This window comes from Podarcis bocagei (assembly GCF_964188305.1).
Source record: "Podarcis bocagei genome assembly, chromosome: 3".
Taxonomy (NCBI): Eukaryota; Metazoa; Chordata; class Lepidosauria; order Squamata; family Lacertidae; genus Podarcis; species Podarcis bocagei.
In genome coordinates this window covers 85308865-85331192 of record NC_138127.1, presented here as the reverse complement: position 1 = coordinate 85331192, position 22328 = coordinate 85308865, and the positions used below count along the sequence as shown (strand labels likewise).

Below are 22328 nucleotides of genomic sequence, written 5' to 3'. Positions count from 1 at the left end.
CAAATGAGAGAGAGAAGGAGGGATCCGACTCTACCCTACTCTGCTAAAATTAAGATCCAAAGGCCTGGGTGAAAAATAATGTTTTTGCCTGGTGCCTAAAAACAGCTAGTACTGGGGACAACATTCCATAAACGGGGCCACCACTGAAAAAGGCCTGTTTCATGTCACTACAGGAGAAGTTATTTACATGAAAACAATTTCCATAATCAACCTTTGCAAAGCATTGGATTCTAAAATAACTTGACATAATCAGAACTATGAACAGGGAGCTTGGTTTAATATAGGCTTTCATTAAAATGGGAAGCAAGACAGGAAAGAGGAGCTTCATACTGTTTTCTCCCTCTCTCCTCAGTATTTCAACTTCCTTGATTTCTTTCTTTTTTGTGCAGCTTGCATTGTGGATACCAGCTCAGCGTGGAACAATCCATGCTCTGGTCATATTTAACTGGAGATAGGTAACAAACAGATTTCTCCACTGTCTGCCCAAATATCAGGCCCAATTTCTGAGTTCTTGTCAACGTGACGTTGAGGTCTCCCAGGGCACCGTATCTAGGGAGCTTCCTTGAAGATCACCAGCAACATCTCTGTCAGTTCTTTTGAACAACTGTCTGTTTGGGGGTTTACTGAGAAGCAGAAAATCAATGTTAGCTTTGACTCTTTTTCTTTTGGAAAAAGTGAAGACAGCTAGCAAATTCAAAACAACCTCAAAAGTAATTTCCTCTTGGCTATGTTGATGATCTTTGCCTTGCAGTTTTCTAACCCAGGGTTATGCAAAAAAAAAAAATAGATCAAGATGTGCTGGTAGATCTCTGGGTGATTTGCAGTAGATAAGCAAACTCATAATTGTTTAGAAGCAGCATTTTTTTAAAACAACAACAACACCCTTTTTTTTCTAAATTAAGAAAGACTGGGTGGAAATCAGGAGTAGATTTTTCTATAAAAGCACCGAGAGTTCAATTCTTATACTGAAAAATCCCTGGGCAGAGCATCCCTTAGATGGCAGTTTGTATCCATGCCACTGTTTTCTGTCTCTTAGGTTCTGGTAATAAACAGAGTAGATCCCTCAAGACTGAAATGTGTCCACTTCTTTCCTACTTCATTGAGCTGGTCTATTTGGTGGCACTGGTGACCAGCTTGAAGCTGCCTGCCTTTTGACTTATAACCAGTCATGAGAAGGCTTTTTCCACCACTGGCTCTGGCTTCAGCTACTATTAGTCCTTCTGCCTACCAGTCCCAAAGGATACTCCAGTAACGAGAGAATACTGGGGAAGACACATAAGACTCACAGCTCTACAGGGTTCAGATTAGGGTTGGGTGGCCGTGCATCTTGCTTGACAGTGGACAGTAATCTATTTCTCTATTTCAAGGCCTGTCCTGTGGAAGCAAGGTTTTACACCCTAAAAAAGGAGAGAGAGCAGGGCTTTTGAAGCTGCCCATCAGCTTGCAGACTTGACATATAGAATAAGAGAACAAGAAGAACATACGTTTAGAGAAGATTGGAATATGTTTGTTGAATATATGGGGGGGAATTGTGTACCCTTGAAAACGTTGGCAGTATTAATTCAACAGTGTAAATAAGTTTTGATGGATGTAATATTGGAATACTGAATGGTTTAGTTTTTTTGTAAAATATGCAGGCATTTATAATATGCAAAATGAAGCATGGAAAGAGAAGAAGGGAAGTCATTGATATTTTAAGGGTGTTTAAATGAGTATTCTAGATTGTAAAACAGAAAATTTAACAAAAAATTATACAAAAAGAAGTTGCCCCTCAACAGTCAGTACCTCGATTAGCAGGTGGTGAGATGGATTGGATTTCTATTTAAATTGTAGTCCAATTAAAAAGCAATTATATTATTTTGTACTCTTGACTTTAGAGATATGCTAGATATGTGGAACGCTTGGCACTTATGAATAACACAAGGGGGAACCTTCTTTGAATAATACTTTCAGCTACCTGGGATAATCTGCTCATGTATATTTATGGGAAAGGTCCATAGCTCAGGGGCAGAGCATCTGCTTTGCATGCAGAAGGTCCCAGGTTCAATCCCTGGGTAGGGAACCCTGCCTGACACCTTGGAGAGCCACTGCCAGTCAGTGTAGACAACACTGAGCCAGATAGACCAATGACTCTGTTTAAGTGTATGTGTTATATTTGCATTTTCATATCAAGTAGCATATGCGAATTTTACACAGATCTGCGCCCACTTTCATTATCTGTTTTGGCAGTGTGCAAGTGACCATGAGAGATTAGAGCAAGGGTTCCCAAACATGTGATTCACAGACCACCAGTGCTCCCCAAGCTTCATTCAGGTGGACCACAGCTTTTCTGTAAAAATGCAATTAAAGATCATTCAGCAGCTAGCATGCACATTACATTTGCTACGACGGGCTGAAAAATCACTGAGTGGTTCGCCAAGACCCTCAACAGTTTTCAACCATGGAGGGTGGAGTCTGAGAACACTTGATTTCAAAAGTGATGGCGATCATGAAAGTAAATGTTGGCTCCTGAGGATGTCATTATTTCTGGAACCCAAATTTCCACCATCCTCTTTCTCTAGATTTCTGTCCTCCCAAGCCTAAAAGTGATGCACAGCTACCTTCTTTTGCCCCCTAGACAGAGGTTGGAAGTGAAATGGGGTGGGAGGAGGCACCTGAGAAGGTTGAAAGCTGAAATATTTTCCATCATCTCTGTTTTCACTTTGGATTTTGCATAGCCAGATTAAGATCCTAGGCCTGGATGGATTTCCAGTGCCCCGGACAGGGATTTAGTTCAGGGATTCAACTGTCTTATTGCAACCTGTGGCAGATGACATTTTGAGTCCATTCATGAGACGTGAGAGAGCTTGTTGCTTATTCTTCCCATGCTGTCCAGAGGAGATTAAAAGCTTGCCTCTTCTTGATGAGTCACTGTAAGATGAAGGGGTTTTTTTGGTGCTGATTTTAACGTCCTTTGTAAATTAAAATCCCTAGGGAGGAACGGAGGCTTTGATGTTTATTATGCCATTGGAAATCCCACCAGCTGAAGACCAGAACATTATGCCACACCACTTCAGGAGCATGTGTGTCAGTGCTTTGACTCACGACTAAGTAAACATAGCCAGACACTGCACATCTGGGTATACTTGAGCTCTGGTGGCTTATTGCTTTATTCATTGGTTTATTTTGCATACATAAATATTCATGCAGCGCTGGCTGTTGTGAATTGGCACAGTGCTGTATTTAAGCACACAGCTGGTAGCCGTAGGCAACAGAGAGCAATAGGCCGCTAGGTGAGTGGACTAGCAGAGGAGGAGTGGAGCACTCTGTCCAGGATCAACAGCAAGCCAAAAGAGGAAAATGTCCTCTTCTGTAGCATCCAGCGTGGGAATGCAGGGTACTTTCTGCACCTCTGTTTTCGGATGGGATTCAGTCACACACCAGCAAACTCATGCTCTAATAGTTGGTTATGCTCTAATAGTTGGTTGGGAGGTTGTGCAACAAACCCACTTTCCCAAAAGGTTGGCCTTTCTGAGACAAGGAAAGTGACAGGGAGCTACATTGGAAAGTGTGGGATAACACTTGATTGGACATCATCTAACCTCCCCACAAACAAACCATAGAATCATAGAGGGACCCCTAGGGTCTTGACCAACCCTCTGCAGTGCATCAACCATGATGAAGTGGCTGGAGTGGGCTTCTGGAGGAAGGGACAGAGGTCTCCATCTGGGCTGGTCCCGTGGGTTACCCGAAAGGCAAGGTCCAAGTCCAGTCCGTGGTCAAAGATGCAACGTGGAGGCAGTCCCTAGTAGCTGAAGTGCAGGGCAGGGTGTCGGGTGAAGTCAGGAACAGACAAGCAAGCAGGGAGCCAGAGCAGGGCAGGAACTAGCAACCAACAATGTTGCTCCCGTAACTTGGGACTGGCCGGCTTTTATCTGCCCCGAGGCATAGGGCAGCCCCGATCCTCAGGTGACTCGCCTCTCCTGGCCTGGAGGCGAGCACTCCTGCGGGAACTTAGTTCCCTCTGCCTCTCTGCTCTGAGCCTCTGCAGCTCAGGAGAGGCTAGAGGGTTACCAGACTCAGAGGCAACCTCAGCTTCCTCTGACGGGGCTGAGAGTGGAGCACCTGCAGGCAATGGGTCCTCCATCACCTCAGGAGCCACAGCAGACTCAGCTGGTGCCTGCACCTGAGGATCCAGCGCAGGTGAGGACCCTTCAGGCTCAGGCCCCAGCCCCAGCTCAGCTGGTTCTGGAGGCGGGAATCCTGTGCAGGCTGGGATCCCTCAGGTTCAGCATCCAAGTCCGAATCCCAGGCCATCACACCATCCATCCTAGGACAGCCCACAGCAAGGACTAATAGCTTTTGCCAGCTTATTTACCGCTCAAATTTGCAAATCTGAAAGTAATGTGAAGGTGGAGTTGTTGCTTAGGAGGAAGTACTGTATTATTTATGGCTACCTGTTGCTTTTTTTAGACCAAGTCCTGCTTCCCCTTTTCTTCCCCTTTGATCTCTTCTGCAGCTTGTCTATCCTGTAGCCTTTGCTGCCATATTTGTTGGGCAGGTGGATCTGCCACATTACAAAACGAGAACTGAGCGAGTGCTTGCTGCTGTCCCCTCTGCTTGCCAGTTTGAATATTTTCGTTTGCTGGCAACCTCTTGAGAAGTGTCCTCTCTAGACACAGGAGGTGCATGGCCAGAAGCTAGTTTCTAATAATACAGCAAAACATGTTGCTCTCCTTTATATACTCCTGTGCTGTTTGTGAGGGTGGATTCTGCTGGCAGTGCAGAACACACTTAAGTCATGGTATGGGGACCTTTTTAGTGGGAGCAGTTGTCAGATAAGGTGTCCCTCCCCCCACTTTAATTACACAAATTGAAGAGAGGGAAGTGGGACCATTTTTACCACTTAATCCTGCAAATACACACATGCCTGCTGGCTTCTGTATGAAATTCCTGCTGTCCCTCATTAATTCAAGGCCAGACATCCCTATTAGACTGGAGAATGGTAGGGAACATCACAGTTTAGTAAATGCAAGCAAGGCCAAATTTAAATAAATCATGGCTAATTACAAAAGCTTCAAGAAGTGTGATGTGCTGGAGAACAAAATGGTAATATTTCTCTTTCTCTCTTCCCTGGTTTTAAATAAGATTAGTGTTGGGCGGCCAGGTGCTGGAACGATGGCCTTGGAAAATGCTCAGAGCCTCTGCTAAAAAGGCTTTCTGTTTTCTAAATCACCTTCGTTTGAAGTATGCAGTTACTTTCAAAATTAAAATTAGCATTGAAATATCATCTCGCATGGGATAGGAAACTGATCACAGTTTGGACACATTAATCCCAAATGCGTGGAAAGAAGAAAAAAAGGCTAAAGATGAGCTGAATTGGTAATTCTCCCTCGTAAAAGGACTCCCTTGACAGCACAGGTCCCTGGAAATGTGGGGGGAAGGGGGACTGAAGCCCCTCCCTTTTAGTTTGGGAGGCAGTGGGTCAGCCCCACCCTCCAAAATGATCAGACAAAAAAACTTGCATTTTAGTTGGGACTGATTTTATGGTTCCATAAGGGATCCATAATGTTTACTTCGGCCAAGTGTTTGTTAGATTTCTTGTATTTCATAGAATCATAGAATCATAGAGTTGGAAGAGACCACAAGGGCCATCGAGTCCAACCCCCTGCCAAGCAGGAAACACCATCAGAGCACTCCTGACATATGGTTGTCAAGCCTCTGCTTAAAGACCTCCAAAGTAGGAGACTCCACCACACTCCTTGGCAGCAAATTCCACTGTCGAACAGCTCTTACTGTCAGGAAGTTCTTCCTAATGTTTAGGTGGAATCTTCTTTCTTGTAGTTTGGATCCATTGCTCCGTGTCCGCTTCTCTGGAGCAGCAGAAAACAACCTTTCTCCCTCCTCTATGTGACATCCTTTTATATATTTGAACATGGCTATCATATCACCCCTTAACCTCCTCTTCTCCAGGCTAAACATGCCCAGTATTTATTATTTGCCCACTCATTAAAGGGATATAAAAAGGTGCTTAGCAAGTAGGCAGCATTCGTCTCCTCCTTTAGCAAGTAGTTGGCGGGGCAGAGGAACTTACCCAAACTCCTGGTAGACCTGCTACTGCTCCTTACCTGAAAGGTGAGGGGCAATGAGGCCGTGAGTTTGGTGCAGTGCAAATGCAGCAGCAGAGTCAACCGGTACAATTGCACTGCACTGCCGCCTTGCCCTTCTCCCTCCTGGTCAGCATCAGCAAGATCAGGGAAGAGTTTCCACCCCACCATGCCATCCACTACTGACTTGAACCCTCTGCCCCCGCCCTACTTTACAAACACATCCAAGCTCTGTGCTTGGCAGCTAAAATTCTCCCCTGATTGGCTGAGTAGAGAAATGCCTGTCTGTCATAGCAATGGACAAGGTGTTATAGAGGGGTGTCCTTCATATTATATATGGATACATGTATATAGATACAGATATAGATATAGCTGTGGCTCCCTCTGGAAATGCGAAACACCTCTGGTGTCTCAACTCCTAGCTCAGGGGTCTGCAACCCGCGGCTCCGGAGCCACATGTGGCTCTTTTACATCTTTGCTGCGGCTCCGGGGTGGATACTAGCGAGGGGAGGAGGCGCATTGTACTGTGGCGGGCACTGTACTGGCTGTGACATCGCATGGGGGCGGTGCGTGCGTTAGTCACGCACCGTCCCAACATCACCTTCCCGCCCGCTGTCAGATCGTGGCTCCGGAGATATATTTGTTTTAAATGTCGCAATGGTTTTGCGGCTCCCAGTTGTTGTTTTTTCTTCGGAAACGGGTCCAAGTGGCTCTTTTTGTCTTAAAGGTTGCAGACCCCTGTCCTAGCTGATGAAGAAGAAAGACTCAAAGGAGGATTCTTCCCAGAGGCTTTAATGTTTAGATATTCAAATGGATGGTTTAAGGCACTTCAGCCAATACACATAATTAACCCAAAGTGCAAACAAAGTCAGGTGCTCTAACTGCCACAGCTGTAGGGGTTGATTGAAGACTGTCACACACCCCTTGCTATCCTATATATAGCAATGGAGTTGGCCCAACTTAGTGCAGTAGGCATTTCTGCAGTCTCTCACTATGCCTAGTAAGCAGAAGCCTCTGTGCCCTTTGTCCTTTGGCTCCTCCTACATCTAGGGGATGGGGCAGGTTTCTGCCTTCTGAGAGGAGGCTGAGGCAACATCCCCCTATGGAAAGGCAGAGCTACTCCTAGTATCTGAGGTTGTCGGGGTGGGTAGTGGGACAGGTATCATGGAAGTGTCAGAGGAGAAGAAGAAGAGTTTGGATTTGATATCCTGCTTTATCACTACCCGAAGGAGTCTCAAGGCGGCTAACATTCTCCTTTCCCTTCCTCCCCCACAACAAACACTCTGTGAGAAGTGTGACTGGCCCAAGGTCACCCAGCAGCTGCATGTGGAGGAGCGGGGACGCGAACCCCGTTCCCCAGATTACGAGTCCACCGCTCTTACCCATGACACCACACTGGCTCCAACAGCTGTGGAGAGGGAAGTGGGACCAGAGAGGGAGGTGGGGCTCATGACTCTCATTGTGGAGACAAAATGAGAAAGCAGGTTGAGGAAACCTAATGCCCTTTCCACCTAATTTTACATGTGGGAGACTTCAACGCTTACTTTGCATGTTTTCATTATACAAAATAAGGTTTTGGGGTCTCAACCCCTGCTCATATTGACCTCCAGGATCTCTTCCAAAGGAGGACAGGAAGGAAGGCTAGCATACTCTTCTGCTCTCCGCCTTGGAGGCCAAGCCTAACTGCCCCCAGCATAGAGTAAAAGGTAAAGGGACCCCTGACCATTAGGTCCAGTCATGGCCGACTCTGGGGTTGTGGCGCTCATCTCGCTTTATTGGCTGAGGGAGCCGGCGTACAGCTTCCAGGTCATGTGGCCAGCATGACTAAGCCCCTTCCGGCGAACCAGAGCAGAGCACGGAAATGGTATTTACCTTCCCACTGGAGCTATTTATCTACTTGCACTTTGACGTGCTTTCAAACTGCTAGGTTGGCAGGAACAGGGACCAAGCAATGGGAACTCACCCCGTCGAGGGGATTTGAACCGCCGACCTTCTGATTGGCAAGTCCTAGGCTCTCGTGGTTTAACCCACAGCGCCACCCGTGTCCCCTCAGCATAGAGTAGGCTAGTCTTAAAAAGTCACTTATACGTTGCAGACATGCTAAGATATTTGGAGAAAGGGCGAGTTAAAATAACACTGCCGCTCTTAAAACAAAGGAGAAAAAAATTAAGAGGATGGCGTAATTCAACTGTATAAAATGCATTTTATGGAAATGTGAGGGCTGGCCTCTACAGACTTTCTTATCAGACAGACACTTTCATTTATTACGCAGGCGACTTCTGGTAATGCAACTCTTTGAAAGAAAAGGTCAAGTGCACACTGGTGGTGATGATGATGGTGTGTTTTTTAAAATGCTAGAATTAGAAAGATAAGCATATATAATAAATCACAAGAAATGATCTGGGGAGAAATACCGCAGCAAATGCTGTTTATTTCAGGCTCCTCTCTCTCTGAGGGGCAAATATGATGCTAAACACACAGCAGTGTTTGCATAACAGTTTGAGGCTGCCTCCAACACTGTTTTGCAGCTGTCACAGCACCTTGTAATTGTACTTTTATTTCCAGCACCTACACAGCGCAAAGATCCTGTATTAAATCCAACTTGCTGGCTTTCTTCTGCAAAGCTCTAAATGCTTTAGATAGTGTGCATGTATCCTGGCCATCTCTGTTTAGCCAAGAGCTGTCTATTCATAGTGGCATCTCACCTGCCACTCTTCTGCTCCTCCATCTCTCAAGCACCAGCAGGGATGGATGAACACAGGCTGTGTCCTGACAATAGCTTTCTAGCCATTTGGATTAGGCATTGCGTAGCCATCCTTGCTCACAGTATGTGGCTGTTGTTCTTAATACCCATCATGACCAGCAGGGGTTGGGTAGTTTTTCTAACCCTCCAAGGAAAGGTGAAACGAACCCACAGAAGCATAACCACAGCTCTGCCCATGAGTGTATATGTATGGTTTGTCAGAAGCTCGGTCTACACACGAGTAGGCCCCTGGTAGAGACACATGCCCAACTGGCATGTTCCCTCCCTCCTGGTCGATCGTTCGGGAGCTTCATAAGCTTTCTTCTGCCCAAACATCACAGCGACTGATGCCAACCAACACCAGCACACTTAGGGATCTGCAGAGTTTGCGCACCTTGCATGACAGACCTCAGCAACTCAGCATTTTGGCTAATCTACTTTATTTACATATATACACACACAGAGCACTGCAACATGGCTCCCTCTCTCTCTAGCATCAGACAGCAAAGAGGAAGAGCACAAAGGACAATAGTCCCACTTCACGGAACACAGTAACACAAACATCCTGTCTCCATCACTTCCCACTCTGTGGAGTCAAAACATATACCGTCATGTGATAGACAACAATCCTATGACTGCAATCATGGAGCAGGAATTCTAACATGTTTTGGTGTGGATGTCAAGTTCTCAGCTCCAACTGCAGTTGCTCTGGGACTGCAGAGCTGAAGGCAGGCACACTCTGCCCTCTGCCACTGGCCAGGCAGCCAAGGGTTGCTGTGAGGTTCACACCTCCCTCCCCTGAAGAACATCACAGCAGGAGGAGGACCAATCCATTAGCCAGAGGAGGAGTAACTGCAAGGAGTTCTGTCTCGCCACCAGGAAGAAGACTGTGCTACAATGGTTAGCTGCCCTTGGTCCACAGAAGCAAGGGGAGGCACACTCTGGCCTCTGCTGCTGTCTGAAAGAACAAGAGCCGCTGGATTTGTCGTGGCCTGTTCACAACTCACCACTTTGCCAAACCGATCGTCCTCTTCTTCATGAGAAGTGAGCAAAGGAAGAACTTAAGAGTGCTGCTGGAATAGGCCAAAGGGCTTTCTGCCCCAACAACCTGTTCTCAAAGTGGCCAACCAGATGCCTGCATGAAGTCCACAAGTGGGATCTGAGTGTATACTGGGGAAGAGCCACAGTCCAGTGGGAGAAGATTTGCTTTGCATGTCTTGACTCTCTGGCTCAATCCCTGGCACAGACGCTGCATAATTTTGAGAGGGCCTGGCTCCCGCATTGGGTCCCTGATTGTGTCTAGTATCTGTTGATAGCCTTCTTTTCCAAGCACTTGTGTAATCCTCTTTTAAACTTGTGACTACCTGTTGTGGGAGCAAACTCCATAGATGAATTATGCCATGGGTAGGCAAACTAAGGCCTGGGGACTGGATCTGGCCCAATCGCCTTCTAAATCCAGCCCACATACGGTCCAGGAATCAGCGTGTTTTGACATGAGTAGAATGTGTCCTTTTATTTAAAATGCATCTCTGGGTTCTTTGTGGGGCAAAGGAATTTGTTCATTTCCCCCCTTCAAAATATAGTCCAGCCCCCCACAAGGTCTGAGGGACAGTGGACCGGCCCCCTGCTGAATAAGTTTGCTGACCCCTGAACTATGCACTGTGTGAAGAAGTACTTCATTTTGTCTGTCCTTTCAACATTCGTCTTCATTGAATAGGCCCAGGTCCTAATATTTTGAGAATCCAGGGCCTAGTCTCTCTACAGAGACATCTGCACAAGTTTCATTGAGTACACCAGGGCAGGATCAGCAGTATAGTCCCACGGCTCCCTTCTGTATGGGCAGGCTCTTGGCCTTGAGAATTTGTGGCTGTGTTTAAGCACATTACAGTCGCTGAGCATCTCTGCTTGGTGCTTGTTCATCCAAGTGCACAAAAAGTGAGATAGTGTCTTATCCTACAGCACTGGTTTTCAACTTTTATAAATTGAGGGAACCCTTTTCCTGTTGTGACTGTTTCTACTGATTTTTAGAATACATGGCTATGTTTACAGATGGAGGGGGGGAAGGAGAGTAAGAGAACATTGATTTTCCACTTACATGACAATTACAAGTGCATAACATTTGCTAAATAGAGAGAGGTTTCTTTATTCACAGCAGTAATTAAAGTCAAATCAGATTCATTCATGCAAAAATTTCCCCTGATACTGAGAGTTGGTTCGTTATACATCTTGCAACTGGCCTCCAAAGATTTTTTATTTTTTATTTTTGTAAACACAGAAGGGGAGCCATAATATCCTTAGAGAGGCAGTAGAATTTGAGAAACTAGTTACAGTGCAAGACAAAAAAAAGGAAGATTTTTATTGGAAACTTAGTAAGCTCCATGGTATTTCTGTTCAGCTCTCAGTTTTAGGGATGGATGAATCTGACAAGTTAAGTTTCTCTTTTTTTCTCTTTTTCTGCTCTTCAGTTCTCCAAACTTCCAGGCCAGCTTGCAATTTTTTAAAAAAACAAGTCCTCGTGAAAATTCAGCAGCATTTCTCCAAATATGCAAATCTTTGTATGCAATTTTCCTTAATATACACATTTTTGCAAAGTTATTTTCTATAGTATAATGTATTTTTGTATACTCTTTCTGCTATCATATGCATCTTTATTTAGAAACCATATTTAGAAGCATTATGCATGTGTAAAGGCTGCTTATGTGGGAGAGGAGAGGCAAAACCTGTGCAGAACTCAGGCTTGCTGTTGTAAGAGACCAAGGCTGTAATGTTACTTCAGCAACAGTCTTCCTTAGGCTGAGCCCTAAATAGGAGCAGAAGTTTACAACTACGGGTACCATATAATGCCTGTTCCGCATTTGTAAGAACTTGATTGTTTAGTGTGGCAGCAGCTTTGGAACTTCCTGCCTGTTGAGATCAAGCAGGTCCCTTCACTCTTTTTGGCACCTGCTAAAAACATTCCTGTTTAAACAAGCCTACCCAGATGCGGGTGGCACTGTGGGTTAAACCACAGAGCCTAGAACTTGCCGATCAGAAGGTCGGCAGTTCGAATCCCCGTGACAGGGTGAGCTCCCGTTGTTCAGTCCCTGCTCCTGCCAACCTAGCAGTTCGAAAGCACATCAAAGTACAAGTAGATAAATAGGTACCGCTCTGGCGGGAAGTAAACGGCGTTTCCGTGTGCTGCTCTGGTTCGCCACATTATCTGTGGGGCACAAATTCCTATGCCCCACAAATAATGCAGAGATTCATTTTAAATAAAAGGACACATTCTACTCATGTAAAAACACGCTGATTCCCGGACCATCCGCAGGCCGGATTTAGAAGGCGTTTGGGCCGGATCCGGCCCCCGGGCCTTAGTTTGCCTACCCATGGAGTAGTACAGTGGTACCTCGGGTTAAGAACTTAATTCGTTCTGGCGGTCCGTTCTTAACCTGAGGTACCACATTAGCTAATGAGGCCTCCCGCTGCCGCACGATTTCTGTTCTCATCCTGAAGCAAAGTTCTTAACCTGAGGTACTATTTCTGGGTTAGTGGAGTCTGTAACCTGAAGCGTCTGTAACCCAAGGTACCACTGTACTCCAAAACACCTGGTTGTGGCTTTCAGGAGTTGTATTAAAAAAAAACACAACCTGGCTGGCACCATGTTGCCAAAGGCTGCTCTAAACTTCACCCTCTGCTGAACCCATGTTGGAAACGCCAGCCCTGGTTTCCCTGGGTGGTTTCACCCAAATACGAGACTATCTGATGTCAGCTCCAGTGTACAGTTTGAGAACGTGGCGGCGAGAGCCACTGTGCAGCCTGACTTTTATGCGTCTGCTTCTCTGGTTGCAAAAAGAGAAGGGAGGAATCAGGCTGCCGTGGGCTGAGGTTGTGGGAGGCAATGCTGAGTCACTGGTGCCATTGCTCAGCCAGGTGCTCCGACGTTTCTGATCCAATAAGCTGAGAGGGGAGCAGGTGCTGTCAACTGATGAACCAGAGAGATGCCTTGGCAGGGATCACGATGCACTGAGCAGCTGGCTGCGAGGAAAGCTGCTTGCGGAAGCCTCTCTGCGCCTCTGGCTGTGTGTGCCGAGCACCTCGGATCTCGCTTCCTTCCCGGCTATCTTTTCCAGATGAAGCATTTCATTAGGGAGCAATAAGGGGGAGCAGATATTATATGCTTGGCTACAGACAAGTACGCATCCTACTGAGGAAACTGTGGTCTCCTTCCCGAGCTGCATAGCCACAAGATATGGGAACAATCCAGTCTTTTCAAATTATTTGCAGCACCAGGCTCAGTTTTCAAAGTGGGATGGGGGCAGCCCAGCAACCAGGCAGAAGGCATTTAGGATCATTCAGGCACTGTTGTCAGGGAAGACATTTTAATCCACCTGGATTTAAAGGCAGATCTACCAAATATGCACTTTCTGAAACTGCAAGCAGCAAACCGAAACATTTAAAAACTTTAATCCGTGTTGCACTTCTCTGAATTTTGCAGTGCAGCTCCCCAGTCAAGTGGTGTGTGCAGAAATGCACATACCAGGGTAAAATGTGCCAAAATGCATATATTAGTGCATTTATCCAACAAATGTGTATATTAGTGCAATATCCAAAAAAATGCATTATATTGTGGGGAATTGCTTTGCAAAAGTATTGGGCAAAATGGCATCCAAAAATGTCTATACTGGGGGGTGGGGGGTGGGAGGGGAAATTGCCCCAAAATGCTAGTGAATTTTCATTGCAGGGGAAATGCCAAACTGATATTGAAGATATTGGAGAAGTGAAGTCAAGATTGAAAAAACTAAGAAGCCAAGAAAAACAGAAACCGGCATATGTGGCCATCCCTAGTTGTCACACAACCTTTTTTTAAAAAAATGGTTATTGCTCCATTCCATGTTCAGGATCTTAGTTAACAAGCATGAAAGGTGGGTTGGGAAGGAAGCAGACATGAGCAAACGAGTCTTGTCCCCTTCCTCTTCCTTGCTTACCATGAGGTCAAGGGTTGCTTTAGCCCAATAATAATTGCAATTGCTTCCATTACTGCTTCTAATAAGAAAGTTCGAAATTGCAGTTGCCCTAATTTTGGAATATGTGCTGGTTACCCTAACAAATATTTCTAAGGATACCTTTACCAAACACATGTCTGCCACACAGTAGACCTAAGCCCATGAATATGACAGAAACCGTTCCAGCCTTTCTCGTAAATTAGGCCCGATTTAACTTCCAACGCCACCAACTTAATAAAAGTCAGTCTAGCTGTTGGACTGTATATAAATGACGGCGCTGCTTTATTTGCAAAGGGACTTTCCAAGGGACCTCACCATCGTGGTAAAAAAATAAAGTAGTATTCCTACCCCACCACCCATTAAGTTATTAGCATGTGTACAAGAGCAATAGATGCCAAAATGAAAATAGCCCATCCCTAATTAATCTTGCCAGTTTGCTATAAACATAATATCCCTGTCAGTGACATAGAAAGATGAGAGTTTTATGGAGCACAATCTGTCTGTTTCATGCCATGGATTTAAAAAGGGAAGTGGAAAGAGAAGCCGCCAAGAGGCAGATATATGCAAATCAGCTTCATCAACTTCATTTATCATTTTTATAGGTAGTTTGGAAGGGAAACTAATTAAAGTAATTATAAGATATTTCTTTTTGGTTTCGCACGTATTAAAAACCCTCTTGAATCAGCACCATTAATATGACACGGGAAAAGCAAAGCAGATATTTTCTCTGGTCTTCCATGTGGTGCTTGTGCGTGTTCCGCCTGCCCCCCCCCCCCAGCGCTGAGCACTTCAGGTATTCTAGATACACAGGGCATCTGTACGCTTTGCATTATGAAACATGGTCTTTTGAAAACAAATTACCGTGCCTTTGGAAATGTTTGTACATTCACCAGCTGCTATGGTGTCTTTATGCACACCAACCTAGTAGATACACAAAGCTGAGACAACACAGGTGTTGTTTGGCTCCATTGTCGCTACAGTCTCACCCAGTGCAAATCCAACAGGGCAAGTCAGGGATGGGGAACTTGTGACCTTCCCGATGTTGTTGGACTATGATTCCCATCATCTCCAACCATTGGCCATGCTGGCTGGGGCTGATGGGAGTTGAAGTCCAGTGACATCTGGTGCCCCATCCCTTGTGTAAGCCCCTCCTGCTTGTTAGTTGCAGTCTCATTATAGCCGCTTACTAAAAAAGGGGGGGAGGTAAAGGACCCCTAGATGGTTAAGTCCATTCAAAGGTGACTATGAGGTTGTGGCACTCATATCACTTTCAGGCCGAGTGAGGTGATGTTTGTCCACAGACAGCTTTCCAGGTCATTTGGCCAGCAGGACTAAGCCGCTTCTGGTGCAACAGGACACTGTGACGGAAACCAGAGCACATGGAAATGCCGTTTACCTTCCCGCCACAGCGGTACCTATTTATCTACTTGCACTGGTATGCTTTTGAACTGCTAGGTTGGCAGGAGCTAGGACAGAGCAACGCTCCCCGTCACGGGAATTCGAACTACTGACCTTCCAATCGGCAAGCCTAAGAGGCTCAGTGGTTTAGACCACAGCGGCACCTGTGCTTACTAGAAAGGGTCTGTCACGAGCATGCAGTAGCACTGATGTTGCTGATTCTGTGGATGGCTAAAAGGCTTCTAGAATGACACACACACCAAGGCCTGCCTCTCTGATTCCCACCATGGCGCCTCTCTGTGTATATTCCTATGCTGGCACAGCCCCATATTGGATATGCTTGCAATGTAACTAAAACCTATTGAATTTATTCCAGTGTATAAACAACATGTTGGTGATGATGTTGGTGATTTCAATTTGTATGCCAGGGCAGGAAGCAAGAAGAGCTAAGAAATGCAGGAGGTTTCTCCAAATTTTAGTTCTTGGAGCAAGCTGTAGTCCATGCTTGCTTTTACAGTCATTTCTTTGCATCAGCCGTGTTTGCCCTTAGGTCTCAGGTATTCACGCCAAGGATCAGTTGGTACCTGGGATCAGTGGCGTAGCGTGAGTTGTCAGCACCCGGGGCAAGGCAAGTAATTTGCGCCCCCTAACCCGTGGATTTGCGCCCCCTAACCTTAACCCCCAGATGTTGCGGCCCCCCCTGCACCCCCCACGCTACGCCACTGCCTGGGATACGATCTTCAAAGACGCTGGCTGCAAATACAGAGTTTAATCATCAATCCCTCTTTCCACAGAACTGTGGGAGTGGTATCTCTGGGAGGGAAATAGAGGTTTCCCAACAATCTTCAGTATAATAAACTGCAGCTCCCAGGATTCCTTGGGGGGGGACCACAACTGTTAAAGTGCTATCATAGTGCTTTATTTGTATGGTGTGGATGTGGCCTTTGTCTCCAGTCCTTCCTCCATCCACAGGCCCAACCCTACCATCAGACAAGAGTGGAACAATTGCCTCCAGTGGCATAAGGTGGCATAAGGTGACTGTTGTTCTCTGATGAAAGATAGTGTGCGGTGTGCCTCATGGCCTATCATGTACAGCCGGCATTATCCTGCTCCTCTGTGGTGCGGTGGATGACACTGTCCTGTTGCTAGTGTCAAAGCAAAATTCAACTGCCTGTCCAATTGGCTTCTGGGTGTGGAACTGGGGGGAAGAGAGCACCATCTTGTTTTGCTTCAGGCCTTGAGCCAGCCCTGTCTATGCAAGGGAGTTGATCATGTGAAAGCTTGCTTGGAATTTTATGCTGCTCAGGGAAGCAGGAAGCAGAGGAACAGAACAGTAGCTTGACAGCTTTTATTGCTACGTTGCAAAAATGCATGCAATTAATAATGGAAACACTTTCATTGGGAGCAGCAAGCATTTCTATAACTTGGGTGCAGTAAAAGAACTTCCTCTCAGATCACCTGTTAGTACAGGAAGGCTTCTAAAACGCTCGAGTCGCTTTCTGTTCTTTTATCACAGTATAGTCCTGCCGCATCAACATCTATGTGAACTGGTTTCACGAAGCATTCCCTGAAATTTGACATTCCAGTCATAAAATTGGCGAGTTGCAGTTTTTATTTAATATTTACTGGGTGCCAGAATGTGTTATGATCAAAATTCTTGAGGCCTGCTTGTTCTCAGGATCTCCTTTCAGACACGAAGGATACTCTGGGAGCTCAGACTCACCATAATGAAATGCTAAAACTCGGCATTCTCTCTAAATCTGTTGTGACAATCCAGTTTCATGCATGACAGTACATTAAATTATCAGGACTTCAGTCAAATGAACAATGCTGATTGCAGAAAGAGAGAGATCCTGTCATTATCAGGGAAAATTACATTGATTTTGTATTTACACGGTAAACGGTGCAAAGCATTTTACATTTAAGGCTATTAGAATTTATGAGGAATGATTGATGGCGTGCCTTGGATGACACGGGTCCACACTTGAGTATAAACACTGCAAGACATAATTGGATGGACTGTTATCCCCACCCCAAATGGATTAAAAGGTGTTCTCAGGGTCTTTTAAAAATGCAAATGGGTTTTGTGCTGAATTTTTATAGCAGGTAACTTACCTCAGTGATAATGTGTGTGCCATTCCCCCCCCCCGCCCACATACTGGTTGTTGCATGGTTGTTGCTTATATATCTAACATGCAAACATGCATTGGAAGAGAGACCATTTGAATGTAGCGCTGGGTACAATAATCCACATCCACTCTGGAAACCGCAGAGTGACTGGGTTAATTTCCTGGACACCTGAAGAAGCTCAGAATGGGGTCCGCTCCTAAGCAGGAGTCGCCCCTAAGTCTTGTTACATAGCCTTTGCCCATGGGCAGTGATCCATGCTGCTGGCATTCCTGGGGAGCTACCCAGATTGGTTCTTAAAATGGAGTAGCAGCTCCTAATTAGTACCCCTCATAAAGCTATTGTTTGTTTATAAGATTCCTTGCATGCCCTGCACCAAAATAATGCAATATTGAAGAGGGTTAATGCAATTTGCACTGGGCTCGTTTCCTGCAAAGACTGTGTGACAGCAAATAATGTATAGTGTTAGGTAGTCTTCTGTTGGCATCTGCCTGTCTTGAGAGACAATGGAGGAGTGTGCCAGAGGGGGTAAAGTCAATCCATTGGCAAGTTACAGTGCCTGCTGTGGCTGTAGAAACCACCTGTGAAAGAGACATGTTTTATTGCAGCTGGAGCAGATGAAGCTGTCTGGCTTCACTGCTGAGATGCACGATGGTGTTTCTTCTCTCTGCACTTCCCCCAGCAGCCATTCCTCCTCTGATCACTGCTGCGGGTACATGACCTGACCGTCAAGTGTCTCCAGGCACTCAGGGCAGAGTTGATGTTGCCAGCCTTCGTGTCATGTTTACAGACATCTTTGTGGCTCAGACTTGGTCTGCCCATAGGCCTGATGCCTGAGGACAGCTCCCCACAGATCACATTATTTGAGGATCCTGACGTCTTCCATTCTGTGCATGTGACAGAGCCAGCATAGATGCCGCCGAGACAGAAGTGTGAACATGCTGCCAAACAAACATACCAACTATTATTGCTAAGTGTGGGGTAGAGCAGAGCAACACGGTCGCTGATTATTTATCAGGGTGGCCAGATACAAAAGAGAACAAGGTTCCTGCAACTCTCATTGCTGTGTGGAAGAGCTTGTCTTCGGAACACCCTGCAAGCTGCCTTAGACCACGTCAGACCATTGGTCCATCTAGTTCAGTATCGTCTGCAACGATTGGCTGTGGCTCTCCAGAGCTTCAGGCAGGAGTCCCTCCCACCCCTAGGTGTAGATGTTGAGGAAGATTGAGCCTGGGAGCTTAGGTGTGTGAAAGAGATGCTCTCCCACTGTGCATGTCGTGCAGATGGGGCCACGACGATCTTGCTTTGTTCCTGGGTACGTACTGTAAGAGCTTTCTCTTCTTCCACTTCATCCACTGCCCTAGAAGCTAATACGCCTCTGCTGTGAATTCATTTGTCAGGAAGTAAGATAAAACGAGGACTTGAAAGTTCATTTTCTCAGAAACACGGCTGGCACATTCCTCTTTAGCATTTGAGTTTGCCTTGTTTCCATAGCCTTTGTGATTCTGGAACTACACCGGTCAAGGGCTGGTTTTGTTTGTACTTCTCTTTTTTGGACTCATTGCTTCAGGGCTGTATTTCCCCCCCCCCCCAATTTTATTTCTATCTGCATCAAATTTTATCGGTGCCTCTTCCTGTGATGTACACAATGCAGGCTCTTGACTGTGCAGTCTTGCAAATCTTATCTACGCTGGCCCTAGCTTTAGATGATGTTTAAACTCAAATTAAGATTTAAAATGTCAGAAACAAGTGGAGCAGATGAAAATTACTGATTCCCCCCTGCCGCCCCCATTTTTTTTGGCAACTGAAAAATAAACAGGCTCCTGGCTGGTAATCAGTGTTGCTGACAGAGGAGGTCAGAGTTAGATCTACGTTTTCAATTGACTATTACAGCAAGTACAAATAGAAAAAAGAAAATAAGGCGTCAAAGTCAGCTACATGCCACCTACTGTTAACTCCCCAGCCCCCAGCGTCCTTTTCAGCCTGCAGAAAAAAACCATTATTGATCACAGATTGGTTAGGATTTGGGCTCTTCTCTCTCTGCGTAAATCAATTACCGAAGCAGCTGTTTAAAGCTGAGCTTTCTCAAAAAGCTGTGGAAAATTTAATGGAAACCTCTGAGCCCTGCACTCTGCGTTTCACTTGCGCCGCAGTCCTCCCTGCATTAATTTGCACGTACCTCTCGAGCTGGGGAAAGAAAATAATGACAGCAAGGCATTGTTCTTTCAAGAAATCTCCTCCTGGCAGCATAGCCATCTGACAAAGCACAAAAAAAACCAAAAACTATTTGGGGGCAAGCTGAGTGCTGGATTTCATGCAGCCTGGTTTTGGTTTTTTTTAAAAAAAGTGCTTGCTGCTTTATACACGGCTGAAGATCTATTGCCTGCCACAAAGAATGGGGGTGGGGGAGGGACGGGGGCAGAATATCCCGCTCCAAGTTTTGCAACATCGATTCACTGCAGGAAATGGTTGTTTTCAATTACTGAGCTACTTTTAGCTCTGGCAACGGCAGCCGCCCCTTTGATCACATGTATGGTTTGATGCACAGTTGCCGCCTGCATTGTGCAGAGGATTCAAATTAGAAAAGGGACTTGGGAGCCAAATGCCATCTTTAGTCCTTGGCAGCATAAATAGATGCTTGTGGGGGGGTGGCAAAGAGGCATCTTCTATGCACCATGCAGATATATATATATGAGAGTCAGTGTGTTGTGGTCAGAGTGATGGGTCTGGGAGACCAGGGTTCGAATATCTACTCAACCACGAAGTTCACTAGGTGATCTTGGGCCTCTCAACCTAGCCGGCATTAGAGGGTTGCTGTGGGGATTAAATGAGGTGGGCAGAACCACACATACGGCCTTGAGCTCCTTGGATGCTCAAGGTGGGGTATAAATTTAACCCATTTATAAAATTTAAATTAATTATACAGTTGTACGTCGGGTTATAGATGCTTCAGGTTACAGACGCTTCAGGTTACAGACTCCGCTAACCCAGAAATAGTACCTCGGGTTAAGAACTTTGCTTCAGGATGAGAACAGAAATCACGTGGCAGCGGCGCAGCGGCAGTGGGAGTCCACATTAGCTAAAGTGGTACCTCAGGTTAAGAACAGTTTCAGGTTAAGAACGGACCTCCAGAACGAATTAAGTTCTTAACCCGAGGTACCACTGTACTGCTTTGAGTAGGGAATAAATTCTTGTTCATATACATAAAGGTAGCATCACACACATGTGCATGTATGCATGCACACCCACCCACACCCAGAGAGTTTGGGATTGTGAGCTACGTTTTGCATATCCTGACCAAAACTCACTTTTCTAAGTGGATTCCCCCCCTCCCAAGAGCAGGATCAGGTTGGTAAAAAAGGTGATTCCTAATATACCCCCCAACAACAACAACAACAACCCCCCTATTGTTCCTAGTCAAATACAACCATTATCTATTTATAAGCAGAACACAGCACTCAGTGGATACATCAGTAGATAAAAAAGAATTCTAAACAAATACGACTTCAATAGCACCCCTGCATATCAGCCTTTAGCTCTTTTCCAGGTCCTATTGCTGTAACAAACCAGAACCAAAATAGTTTCAAAATGCAAAAATGTCTCCTGACTTTTAAGGTCCCAGTAAATAAATTTGGCCCCCAACCAATTAATAAAACTCAAAATGTAGGCGTGGAATAAGGTAAAGGTAAAGGTACCCCTGCCCGTACGGGCCAGTCTTGCCAGACTCTAGGGTTGTGCGCCCATCTCACTCAAGAGGCCGGGGGCCAGCGCTGTCCGAAGACACTTCCGGGTCACGTGGCCAGCGTGACATCGCTGCTCTGGCGAACCAGAGCCGCACACGGAAATGCCGTTTACCTTCCCGCTAGTAAGCGGTCCCTATTTATCTACTTGCACCCGGGGGTGCTTTCGAACTGCTAGGTTGGCAGGCGCTGGGACTGAACGACGGGAGCGCACCCCGCCGCAGGGATTCGAACCGCTGACCTTTCGATCGGCAAGCCCTAGGCGCTGAGGCTTTTACCCACAGCGCCACCTGCGTCCCAGGCGTGGAATAAGACCTACTCAAATGAATGAACCGAAGTTAGTTGTGTCCTTTAATTTTAATGGGTCTACTCTGAGTAGGACTAGTGTTGTATACACACACCAAAAAAAGGTAAAGGAACCAGAGGACACAGAAACGGCGTTTACCTTCCTGCTGGAGCGGTACCTATTTATATACTTGCACTTTTTATGGCGTGCTTTCGAACTTCTAGGTTAGCAGGAGCTGAGACCGAGCTACGAGAGCTCACCCCGTCGCGGGGATTTGAACCGCCAACCTTCTGATCGGCAAGCCCAAGAGGCTCAGTGGTTTAGACCACAGCATCACCCACGTCCTGAATACCACTATAGGTATTTAATCCAGCAATTAAATTGGAAGGAACCATGTGTTCCCATCACCTGCAACCTAATTTTTTTTTTTTTACTGGCCCAGAGAGCTGCTTCCAGTCAGAGTAGACAATGCTGGGTTTGATGAAGAAATGGCCTGATCTGGAGTAAAGTAGAGTCCTATCTTCCTGCAATGCAATGCACTAAATAACTGGAAGGCGCTGAGAGACGTTTAGAGCCAACATCTATTTGTTCCTTTTGGGCTTGCAATAGAATCAAGCTGCACCAACCACTTGGACACTCTGCCTTTTGTCTTTGTGGGGGTTGGGGGTGGGGACAGTGTTGCAAAACAATCCTACCAAGTGCTGCTACTATTGGGCCAAAGGAGCACAGCTTGATTTTTTCTCCCAGCTTTTATTGAACAGCCCAGAAGCCTCTAACGCAGGAAAAGTTCTATTAAGAACAACTGAAGTCTCATGCAGTTGCTCAGTTTTACTCCACAGATGCTGCAGTGCAGGGAAATTCAGAGCCCTCATTAGAATGCTGTCGGGTTCTTTTCCCCATTGCCCGCTGAGGCTCTCCATTGCAGCAGTGCTAGTGCTCCTTCCTTGAACTGAGCCAAAGTTTCTC

At 46.0% G+C, this 22328-nt stretch overlaps 1 protein-coding gene across 6 annotated transcripts in view; it reads left to right on the top strand.

Annotated features, from left to right (window-relative positions):
* HHAT (hedgehog acyltransferase) overlaps positions 1 to 22328 on the top strand; it is a 184605-nt gene that overhangs the window by 155594 nt on the left and 6683 nt on the right. Inside the window, exon 11 of one of the 6 annotated variants that reach the window (XM_081186023.1) lies at positions 1368 to 3184. The exons of the other annotated variants lie outside the window; for them this stretch is intronic. Coding sequence (XP_081042149.1) covers positions 1368 to 1453 — 86 coding nt within the window. The 3' untranslated portion in view covers positions 1454 to 3184. Of the gene's footprint in view, positions 1 to 1367; positions 3185 to 22328 lie in introns of those variants that run through there. 6 annotated transcript variants of the gene reach the window in all.